The sequence below is a fragment of the Pelecanus crispus genome, chromosome 10 (assembly GCF_030463565.1).
Source record: "Pelecanus crispus isolate bPelCri1 chromosome 10, bPelCri1.pri, whole genome shotgun sequence".
Taxonomy (NCBI): domain Eukaryota; kingdom Metazoa; phylum Chordata; class Aves; order Pelecaniformes; family Pelecanidae; genus Pelecanus; species Pelecanus crispus.
This window is the reverse complement of record NC_134652.1, coordinates 22402344-22414129: the sequence shown is the minus strand read 5'-3', so window position 1 is coordinate 22414129 and position 11786 is coordinate 22402344. Positions and strand designations below refer to the sequence as shown.

At 45.3% G+C, this 11786-nt stretch overlaps 1 protein-coding gene across 1 annotated transcript; it reads left to right on the top strand.

Annotated features, from left to right (window-relative positions):
- The first annotated feature begins 1009 nt into the window (after window positions 1–1009).
- Window positions 1010–4874, top strand: BLOC1S2 (biogenesis of lysosomal organelles complex 1 subunit 2). Its single transcript, XM_075717668.1, has 5 exons — window positions 1010–1061; window positions 1954–2070; window positions 2904–3023; window positions 3512–3616; window positions 4155–4874. Exons 1-5 carry the CDS (start codon window positions 1010–1012, stop codon window positions 4184–4186), a joined length of 426 nt encoding a protein of 141 aa, XP_075573783.1. The 3' UTR covers window positions 4187–4874.
- Window positions 4875–11786: the final 6912 nt, after the last annotated feature.

Sequence of the window (11786 nt, the reverse complement as noted above, 5' to 3'; positions counted from 1 at the left end):
ACATTTACTTCTTAAGAGGAGGGGAGGAAATTACCCCCCCCCCCTTTTTTTTTTTAAATAAAAATTTGTATACCTAGTGATGGCAGATCTTTTTAACAGACTTAATGCTTAACTGCACCATTTATATATAGTGCTACTTACACTGTGGATGGAAAAAACCCATGCAGACACTGCTGTAGCAACTATAGCAACGCTTACCACAGTCACCACAGGATGGACTGTAGTGTGCCAGCAGTTGTCTCCATCACCACATCTGCAGCAGAGCTGCTTTTAAGCTGCATTAAGACCCCTGACATGCAAGTGGACCAGCTAAGCCAGAGGAAAATGTCCTCAAAACACCAGGCTAGAGAGTTTGCTCGTGAGGGCTGGGCTAGCAGCAGCCCTTGAAACTGGCCTGCACTGTGGAAGCACTTCTGTGCCCTTGCAGTAAATGTTTCGGTCGTGGGGTTAGAAAGAGGGAAATAATCAAACTGAAGGCACAGCCACGTCAAGCACAAACCACGCTCTTTCTGTACTGCTTCACTGCCTTTTACAGCTAGTAAAAAGTAAACTCGTGCCCCACTTCACATCTCGGTATCTGTCTGTCCCCTCCTGCCCGCGGCGAAGGCTGTTCGCTCTCGCCCGCTCCCGCAGCGGAAGCGGGCACCCATCAGGCGCCAGCTGCGCGCGGCAGCGGAGGCCTCCCTCCCCTCACGACGCGGCCAGAAGCGGGGGGAGGGCAGGCCCCGCATCTACGCGCGGGGCAGCGGCCAGCCCCCGGCTGCTGCCTGACCCGGCGGGGAGCGGGCCGGCCGGCCAGGGCCCAGCGCTTGAGGGCCCCGTCCCGCCCCGGCCGCCGCCGCCGCCGCCGCCGCCGCCGCCGCCGCCGCCGCCGCCGCCGCCGCCGCCGCCGCCGCGTCCTCCTCCGGCCCGCCCGCAGTCGCGCCTGCGCCGCGGCGGCGGGGGGCGGGGCCGCGGCCTTGCGCGGGGTCGAAGGCGGAAGCGGGCGCCGCGGGAGGGGGCTGTCGCCATGGCGACCGCGGCGGAGGGGCTGCCCGAGGCCGGCGCGCAGCCCGCCAGGCGTAAGGGGCCGGGGCCGGGGGGGGCCGTCTCCGGGTTCGCCCCTCGGCCGTGTGGCGGTGGCTGGGCCCCGCCAGGCCGCGGCCCGCTCCCGGCGCGGCGCAGGGAGGAGCCGCCCGGCGGGGCAGCAGCCGCCCCGCGGCGGGAAGGGCTCCGGCGGTGGGGTGGGGGCCGGCTGCGGGGCGGGCCCGCGGCCCCGCGTATGTCGGCCGGCCGGCTGGCTGCTCCCCGGGAGTCCGGCGGCTGCATCCCGGCAGGGGCTTACCCCCGTGTGCCTGTCAGCCCCCGCGCCGCTGCTTCGGCCGCCGGGAGCCGCGGGCCTCGGGGCAGCCTTTGCGTTCAAGCCGGCAAAAACTGCCGACAAAGGAAAGAGGCAACCTTTCGGGGTGAGGAAGAGGGGCTGAACTGCTCCTGCGAAGAGCAGAACAAGGGCAGGTTGTGCTAGAAATGGGTTTCGAGAAGAAAAGCGGTGATTATTGCTTTCCACAGGTGGGGATCTGTTGTAGCCCCGCGTGAAACGGGGGCGGGGCGGGGCTGTTCTGTTTTGAGTCAGTGATTAGAAATAAACATCAGTAGCATTGTGCACAAAGTCACATTATCCCTAAATTCCTTTCCTGTCGTCTAAACGCAGGAGGGGGCTGATACTTGCAAGTGTGGTCAGGCCAGGTGCCTGTCCCTTAAATGCTCCCTAAAGTATTATTTTGAAATAATCTTGATGCTACTTCAAGGAAAATGCCTAGGTTTGTTACCCCTTAGTGTAAAGTAGATGACTTATATGGAAAGTAGGTGTAGTCAATCTGAAGGGGGGGAAAAAAAAGGACCATTTAATCTTTAATGTGTGTTTCTGTACCTGCTAACTTTCCCCTAACCCTGTAATATCCATACCCTGATTAGAGGATCCTGCTGTTGAAACAGCGGAGGAAGCTAAGGAACCAGCAGAGGCAGACATCAATGAACTCTGTAAGGACATGTTCAACAAAATGGCCACTTATTTAACAGGTGAACTGACAGGTAAGGCACTGCAATACTGATCTGCAAGTAAGTTTTTGTTTCTTTTCTTCTAAAGAAATCTGCTGCATGGTTTGTCTATACTATACCTATTTAGATCATATCTAGCAAGACTGGCAGTTCAAGTCTGGCATGTTGCTAGACTACTAACAACACTGAGATTAGTCGTATTAATGAAGTCCCAGAATAGCACATTTTTCAAAGTAATTCAGTATAATATCAGCAACTGTAAAAAAAATTATTTTTAGTCTTGCAGAATCTTGGGGTCTAGGTTAAGAAGGACTAGAAGAGAAGCACAACTGAGAGTGGAACATGTGCAACTCTTGTTTCTGAGTGAGAGCAAGGATCATGCACATGTTTTCCAACATTCATGCTTTAGAATAAACTGCTGTGCAACATTAACTGGAGCAAAGTAAACTGCTCAACAAATTAGTGGATTCCATAGGCTCTAATTTTGAAAGCACTCCGCAACACTACTGATTTGCATGGACTTGAAGGGTATGTGGTACAGATTACCAGTCTGGATTTGTGCTATCAGCTTTGTAAGCATAAGTGTATAACTGACAGAATAAGAGTAGAAATATGAGGAATTAGTCAATATTTCTCTCAAAAAAAAAAATTGCAAGTGAATAAGTATTCATCAGTCCAGTTGATTTTTACAATTCACAAAATGTCATCTCTCTTTCTGTAGAACATTATACTAATACCTGTATTACCATCTAAACTATTCTTTGTTACATTTGGCTATTGGTTTGAAATCTCTTGTCCTCCTGAAGAGTCTGCACCCAATTCAAACCGCATCAACTTTTAATTAAACAAACTCTGTTCTTTTTAAGCCACCAGTGAAGACTACAAACTCTTGGAAAACATGAATAAGCTGACTAGCTTGAAGTACCTAGAAATGAAAGATATTGCTATAAACATCAGTAGAAATCTGAAGGATTTAAATCAAAAATGTAAGTAAACCAAATAAGTTAGGGATATAACAAAGAGTACACTTGTTTGGGAAATGAAGCGCTTAAGAGTCAGATAGTTCACACTCCATTAGGTGCTGAAAGAAGGAAAACTCACTGAAGTAGACATGCTGCTATACAATGCCAGTCTTGTTATTTCTTTACAGCTATGGACTATGTAGACTAGCATAAGAGAAAACACATCTTAATATATGTCCTGTTTTACCCCAAATTTTGGATCTGGTAGGAAACTACGCTTCTTTTGACTCATGATACTTGTGTTGAGTCTAGGCAGTACTCTCAAACATTTCATACTTTCCTGGAACATGGCTATCAGTATCACCGCTTGATTTTGGGGCAGGGGAGGGAAGGAACTTTCAAAATGTTCTACCTGAAGAATGTCATGAGAAATTCTTGTGTTTCAAGTGTCAACTTTTTCTTGGAAGTGAATTACTGAGAACTGACAGATACGATTTTTCTGCTTTTTTAAGATGCTGCTCTTCAGCCATATCTGGAACAAATCAACCTAATTGAGGAACAGGTTGCAGCTCTGGAGCAGGCAGCTTATAAATTGGATGCATATTCCAAAAAACTTGGTAACTATTGTCCTGTACTGTTACTACCTAGTAGCATAGTCCCTTGCAAGGGAATTTAAAAATACAAAGCAAACTCCTCTGTTTAACAAGTCTGAGCTGCAGAGTTGCCTGTGCTGCTTTTGAGCGATGAACATTGTATGTGAAGTGGCAAGTGTTGGGAAAAGATTAATATATCAAGTTATGTGGAGATGGACTAGTATAGGAATTATTGAACTACAGCTTATTAGTGAGGCTTGATTTCTCTTTTACAATATGCACTGACCCAAATTTTAAAGACAGATGTTTAATCCTGCAAATAGAGGGATCCATAAAGTTCCACCTGGCACCCAAGTCCCCTTGGCTCAAGTTCATATTGGTTGTCTGAAGCACCTGGTTCTTAAAAATTTTATTGTACGATTATATTTTCCTAAATGCTTTAGTGAAAAATGACCCTGAGTGATACTGTAAATTAACTTGAATTTTAAGATGTATAGTAGCTTACAGGATTCAAAGCTTTTACCTATCCAGTCCTAAAACATTGTTATTTTTCCTTCCGCAGAAGCCAAGTACAAAAAACTGGAGAAACGATGAAATTACAACAGTCTTTAAGTCGGAGTTGGGCTATGTGTCAGACTGACCCCTGTTTAAGTTGCACAACAGCAGTTCTGTATGTTGACAAGGATTTGGTTAAAGCTAACATCAAGACTGGTAACTTTTTCTATCTATTGAATACAGTAGGCTGTATTCAGGCTTACGGACGAATAATATTTTCCTCTTCTCAAGAGGTTCTGTTGCCTCAGTTGTTCTGCAGTGAAAAGTAGAAGCCTGTCCTTAACTCGTATGTTGATATTGGCTACCTGTGTGTTAGTCCTATGTCCTACATGAAATCCTCTATCTAGGAAAAGCCCTCCATAACCTATAAAGACATTTTCCCTCAGTAGCAGCAGGACCTAAACTTCATTTTTTCCTTCATTGAGCTCTGCGCTGAGAAGATATCCGGGCCTTTGGAGTTACAAGCATGGTACTGAAAACACTTCATTTTCTTATCCACCTTTATCTGTTTGAAATAGAGAGACTAATTATTATAAATTTACAATAAAACAACTTGCTGCATTTGTCTCTCTGGAATTTCAAATTCCTGTTGGAAAGATTATGTAAGTTGTCTTTATTTTTTCAAAGTGTCTGTTAATAAAGACAAACTCCTTCCAGCTACTGGAGATCATAGAAGAGAACATGTTTTAAACTTTGCGTCAAGTATTCCTGCAATTATATTCTTTGACTGTCTGGACCTCAGGTGGAATTGCAAGACTTATTGCTTTATGACATGCTCAGTTAACTTAGTAGATCCTTTCTCTACTTTACCAGTGAATTTTGAATCTAGTAGTTTTTGAAGAGGCATGCCCAGGACAAAAAGCTTCTCTACCAGATTAACAAGTGTTCCAAATAGCTAATTTAGCAGAGCCCTTCTTACTGAACAGGTGCTCCTACTCCAAGGTTTTTTTTTCCATACCTATTGACCCTGACTAGTACAAGCTGTCTTTTGAGTGAGTTGCTGATATAGGAAAGAAGTAGTTCAAACTTCCTACAGGCTGTTTAGAAGAATATCCTGTCAGATGCCAGTGTGGTAAAGATCATAATGCTGTCAACACACAGCCACTGTAAATAGTCAAGATGGACAATTTTCCCTAGTGCTATTTAAAAGCAGTGAAGCAGATGACCTTTGAGTGCCTTCACCATCACTTTAAAAATTCTGGGTTTAAAATAGAAAATACTATTCTGTATGGCCTTGATGTTGGATTTGAGAAATGGTTGAGGTCACTGAAGAAAGGCCTTTTTGGAATGAGCATCTTTAAAGAACATGGTTTAAGTCTCCCAGAGGTATCCAGCCATTTGCATCTGTATTGCTTTTATCCATAGTTAGCTCACTGATGACTTTTCTACCTGTGAAAGCAAATTAGACATTCAAGAATTGTTGTTAAAGTGATATCCTCCAACCCAACAGGAAGAGGTACCAACAGATGAGTTATCATTTCTGTGTTGGAGGAAATTATACCATGTAGAACAGCAGCCTGCTTTAAGATCTGACAGATCGTCATCTCAGGATTCATGGTGTGTTTGCAGTTCTGCTGGACAAGAGGATCTAGCCAGCCAGATCTCAAGTCTTCATGCCTAGAGACTGTCATTTGAATGACAGCCTTAACAGTGGCCTGCTTGGTGATCTCTGGTGCTGGGAAGTGGTACCACAAGGTGGTAGACAATCTAAAAGTCCTATTTCTCCAGTGTTTCATGCATCTGTAGATTATACAAGAGCTAGATGTGATTCAGCCAAACTCACCAGTGTTTTTGATAGTACCATCCTTTCTCTTTGCCATTGTGGAGGAGAATCACAGATGTTTGGCTGCTGATGTAGAATTGGGGGTGCTGCTCGGAGCTCCTCTGTCCCCTGGAAGAATGATAGGTGGACATCACCTAGAGCTGACTAGCCACTAAAATGCTTACCAGGGCAGGTTGTTCTAGGATTGAAACAAGACCACTCATTTTTCAGCCTAGCTCTTTCAGGGATGATGGTGCTAGAGGCACAGAGCGGATACTGGCACATGAAGGGATTGTTCTCCACTGCAGGGGTGCAGCTGGCCCTGCACTCTGGCTAGGTGCAGAGGCCAAGGTGAAGGGGTGACAGAGTTGTATCCCAAGGAATTACAATGGAGAGCTGAACATCTGCTGTCTAGAGAATTGTGATCTTCACCATGTGATAGGAATAATACCAAGCCCTAAGTGCCAGTGCCGTGTCCTATCACATGGCGGCAAGCCAAATAAGTTCTGCTCATGGCAGAAAACCTGCAAATCAAGTATTAAACATAGAATGGGACATGGCCGAGATGCACTCCATGCTCTAATGGCAGCACACTGCCAATGTAGTTGCAAGTCCACTCCCTCACTGGATGTGGACTATATGCTCAGATCCTCAACGGGGGACAGACTCCGCAGATCTTAAGCCGGGTATGGAACTGGAAATACGGCAGCCCTGCTCTCTTTTAAGATAAGTCCCAGTCACCTTCTGTTTTCCTTAACACAAGACTGTCCACATTCCAGTTGGGATGCCAAAACTCATAGTTTCATAGTAATAAGGATTCACTGTCACTGGGATCATAGCAGCAGCCTTGCCGTATAAATTCCTGAAGCCGCCAAAAAGAACAGCATGGCTCTCCTCTCTGTTTTGTGTTCACATCCTCTAGCACTTCCAACTGCCTTGGACCCAGTAGGGCACCTTTTCGTCTTGAGACCATGAGGAGGCACGTAATAGTGAAGATGTTTCAGGGCTGCTAGTTTTTCGTAACAGAAAAGAGGGGACGGGTATATGCCTCACCCTTCTTAAGCATGGTTTAATGTTTCAAGCTCATCCTGCAGCAGCAAGACTTTCCTTCCATAGTGTGTGCCTGGAGCATGCTATGTTGCCAAAGGCAGCTATGGACATGACAGCAGCCCAGTAGCAAGTTTCAGAGTGTTTGGGTAGAAAGGGCTGCACTCAAGGATAGGCTAGTGCTAGCTAAGCAAGAACATTCTCAGGGCACGAGGGCTAGAGTTTGTCCTCTGCTCAGCAGAGAACTGGAAATTTGTGGTTAAGCAGATTGTGACTGTACAAAACACCACTCTGGAGCACATGCATACTAGCTGTAAGCCCTAATCACTTCTCAGGTCACCAAAGATGTGTCTGAAAGCAGAGGATGCTGCCAGTGTCATGACTAAAATTGGAATGGTGTCCTCTAAGACAGCATCCATGCAGCTGTTGTTAACAGCTATTGCTCCTCACCCCTCAAGGCCAAGGGGATCAAGGGGACTGAGTGACAGTGGATAGGTAAATATGGTCACATGAAAGTAAAACCATTGTATCCTGTTCCCTCTGTAACTTACCTCACCTGGAGAATGCTCAGTCTGTATGGAGCTTCCTGGCCTGCCCCATCCCACCTCTTTGTAGTCAGAGGCCTGATGTCCCGTTTGTATGTTTATAGCAAGGCAAAGAGCAGGCTCAAGAATAGGTCTCAATATAATCCAGTGATACTCCTATTCGGATCTGGTTTTGTAGAACTGCTGGCTTAGCCACGTCTTGTTTTAATCACAGGTGCATTTGATAGTTGCTTTGATGACGAGGTCCACTCACCACATGCAACCCAGCATGCTGCTGGAAGGTCTAGGAATCTGCATGATTGGGGCATAGAAAATTTCAAATAAAAATAGTATGGCATTTCTCTGCTCATGGTGTTTCCTTGACAGGATTGCAGGAGGGCCACAGGAGGGCGGTGTGTCAGCAGGAAAAACTTCCACACGATAAAGCAGTAAAGGCAAAGTAAGGGCCAAATCTTGCTTCTGTTGAAAAAGTTGCTTTTCTACGTATAGAATATACAATCCTATTTTAAAAATACAAAGATTAAAACCTCCAGGAACTCTGAAGATGGCAATCCATTTAGCCATGCACTGCCAGCAAGCGCTTAATGTTTTCAAGTGAGAGAGCTAAGAAATAGCAAATTTCTTCACAAACTCTTGAGTATCCCACCTCCAGGAAGCAGAAATGGGAAGAGGAGCTTGTCCCACAAGTGACTTTTTATTGGGAGGAAATTTTAGAGACTGACCACCTGGCTGGCTGAAGGGCTGTTTGACAGTGGCATCCCAATTAGGCCAAGAGCTGACAGCTGTGTTCCCAGTTCTGTCTCTGAGTAACTATTCCCCTCTCTGCCTGAGGGCCCTCTGTGTGACTGGTAGAATCCAAATCAAGGCAAGGATGGCAGGTCCTTGAAGAGTAGCACCACAGAAGAGACATAGCTAGGTGTGTGTGAACAGCATTGTACTGCGGCAATGTATAGTCCAAAAGCAGAGGCACAACTTGGTTGCTGCTCAAACATTTTGCCTGGAGAGTCCGTGAGAAGTTCCAGAGGAAGTACAGAGGTATAGATGGAGACTGAATTTCTATCTCTTCTCTTCTGCAGCATTTCCGGTGGAAAAGATAATAAGAAAGTAGCAGGCGCTTGAAGGGAAGAACATGGAAGAGAAAACAGGAAAGGGAGGGCTGACAGATGAGAGTCAAGGGGCAGAGTATCTCATCAAAGCGGTCGATGCAACTGCTTCAGAGCTGAAGCAGTTCTTGAGGACTTGGCCTGCAACTGCAAACCAGGCAGTGAAAATCAGCCTAGCAAATACAGCTCTTTAAGCAGAAACAGAAGAGTTCAGTTCCACAGGAGGATTTTTTTTTCCCCCAGCACTTTGATGCAGTTCTGCTTGGCTGCTCTAACAGGTTACTCTGAAGTCATCCAACTTTCAGAGCAGTACTTTCTGGAGATGTCCACAGTCTTCAGATTGGGCTCTTAAATCATTAGTGGAAACTGCAACATGTCCAACAGCTGAAAAACAACTTTTCTAGAATGGAGTATACTTTTTAACCTGAAACTCTGTGTTCAATAGAAATGTTAAAAGATACCCAATGGGATGGTAATCACAAGTGTATATAATGGCCTGAAGATAAATACATTGTTGTATTTGCAGCATGCCATCAGAGGACAAACATATAAGCAATAGTAATAGGCAGAAGGCAAGCATGCTATAAAAGTGTGACAGGGTTTGTTAACGATTATATGTTTGGCCCTGCTTTCTGATATTACAGTAGAACAAGGTTGACCTTAAAAAATGTCACAAAGACTTAAAAATTAAAGCAGTTCATCCAAGTTTGTTGGCAGCAAGTGATTTTTTTCTAACCAGTACGTTTAACCCAGAGGAAATGAGCAGCTATTGATTACCTTTGCACTGTTGTTTTTACTGTAGGCTTCATAAAGTGAGCCTTCCAGGATGCAGCTTCAGCCCTTCCTGATCCCGCATCCCTGTTCCACGTTACAATGGAACCCCTGGGAGCCACAATGGTTTTCTTGCTGATTTGCATTATCTGCCTCCTCGTCTGTTCAGTGTGGAGGAAGAAGTCTCAAACAGGGAAGCTGCCTCCTGGGCCATTTCCTTTGCCCCTCATAGGAAACATGCTGCAGCTGAAGAATAATTTGCCTGAGGCAAGTGGATGTAACTTAAAAGCTGTGTTCTTTTTTGGTAAATTGTTTCAGCTCAGTAAGAAGTATGTTCACAATATGTTTGGGCTCCGTATGTGCAGGGCTGTTGTATGGACCCTGTGTTGTGAAATAAGCCCTGGCTGATTGATGAAGGTGTAGAGCTCAGTGGAAAAGGACTTACGCCACTCTCCCAAAAGTTCTCCAGAGGAACAGGTACTTTTCTGCAAGATTCTTCCTAGGTAGATGTGTTCTTTGGGGAGGATGTAACTGAGAAGTGAGAAGTGGGAAGAGCTGATGTTTCATTTAGTATAGGAGCAAAGCCTGGCAGAATCTGGAGAGACCTTTGGCTCACTGGCATTAAATAGTCCTAGTGTCTTGCTGTTGTAGACGACAGCTGTTGCAACCTCGTAAGGTCTGGGTTATGACCTGGAGAGCAGATGGCTGTGGTGACATCCTCAGACAGCTTTCCATCCTAGTAACTGGGTATGTCATCCCAGTGGGACCAGTATGTCCTCAGATAGCCAGGACTACTTTTCACTAGGTGCCATTGCCCTCCCTCTCTCTCCCTCATTTCCAAAGAGTTGAAGTAGCAACAAAGGAAGTTCAGGCAAGTTGCCATAAAGAAACCAGGCATCTCTCTGACATAATAGCAAGTTAAAGAATTTTACTTAAAGGCACTGTATAGGGAATAAAGAGAGCAATGCAATACAGACATGATTGAGGAAATCCATGCAATAAACCAGTATGAACTCTTCGCAGTTTGAAATATAATATAAAATGAAAATGGGAATCAAGGTAAGAAGAGTGAATAGCTGTTCAAATTTAAAGGTAAAGGTTTCTTTGAAAGATGCTAAAAGGCATTTAACCTGGGAATTATGGCAGGAAATCTTATCTACCTTACCTAATGTTGTGGTTTAGCTCCAGCCAGCAACTAAGCACGACACAACCGCTCGCTCACTCCCCCTACCCCGATGGGATGGGGGAGAGACTCAGAGGAGTAAGAGTGAGAAACACTCCTGGGTTGAGATAAGAACAGTTTAATAATTGAAATAAAGTAAAATAGTAATGATAATAATAACACTATAATAATGATAATAATATACAATAATAACGATAATGATAATGATAATAATATGGAAAGGAAGTGATGCACAATGCAATTGCTCACCACCCATCGACCAATACCCAGACAGTTCCCGAGCAGCGATCGCTGCTCCCCGGCCAACCCCCCCCCCCCAGCTTCTATACTGAGCATGATGTCACATGGTATGGAATAGCCCTTTGGGCAGTTTGGGATCGACTGTCCTGGCTGTGCCCCCCCTCCCAGTTTTTTGTGCACCTGGCAGAGCATGGGAAACTGAAAAGTCCTTGACTAGCATAAGCAGTACTTAGCAACAACTAAAACATCAGTGTGTTATCAACATTCTCCTACTAAATGCAAAACACAGCACTATGCCAGCTACTAGGAAGAAAATTAACTCTATTCCAGCCAAAACCGGGACACTTAAGTACAGAGGCCAAATTTCATCTGAAGGACAAAAGCCAATGTGAAGACCAGTTCATTTTTGCCTTCTGAAGTTTCTTATGACTAATGTTCCCTGGACTGTGCAACCTAAAGCCTTGCTAAAGCTTAACTGGTTACTCATGCTTCTAACCTACAGCATGTACAATCATTTTATTCTATCTCCAGTGGTTAACATATGCTGTTTCCTATAAAAGAGGCCACATTTTACCCCATGAAGAGAGTTCAGATTAGCCTGCATGGCTCTCAGAGCTAGTTATTTCTTCCAGTGTGTGAGCACCCCCAGGATGTGGTAATACTACTTGGTGCTCAAGCGAGTTAACCCAGAGGAGTTATGAACAGTTATTGGTTACCATTGCACTGCTTTTTGTATCACAGGCAACACAAAATGAGGCTTCCAGGACACAGCTTTAGCCCTCCTCTAATCTCAAAGCCCCACTGCGTATCATGGTGGAGTCTCTGGGAGCTAAGTCTGCTTTCTTGCTGATTTGCGTTGGCTGCCTCCTTGTCTCTTCAGCATGGAGGAAGATGTCTGGAACAGGGAAGCTGCCCCTGGGCCATTTGCTTTGCCTGTTTTAGTCATGGCACAGCTGAAGAGGATATATGGAGTGCTTTCTTCCTTTTA

Excerpts from the sequence above, each read along its gene's own strand:
- BLOC1S2 (XM_075717668.1), top strand. The coding sequence starts at position 1,010 with ATGGCGACCGCGGCGGAGGGGCTGCCCGAGGCCGGCGCGCAGCCCGCC. Across the intron at positions 3,024-3,511 it reads GAAGGATTTAAATCAAAAAT|ATGCTGCTCTTCAGCCATAT; the intron begins GTAAGTAAACCA and ends TGCTTTTTTAAG. Across the intron at positions 3,617-4,154 it reads TGCATATTCCAAAAAACTTG|AAGCCAAGTACAAAAAACTG; the intron begins GTAACTATTGTC and ends TTCCTTCCGCAG.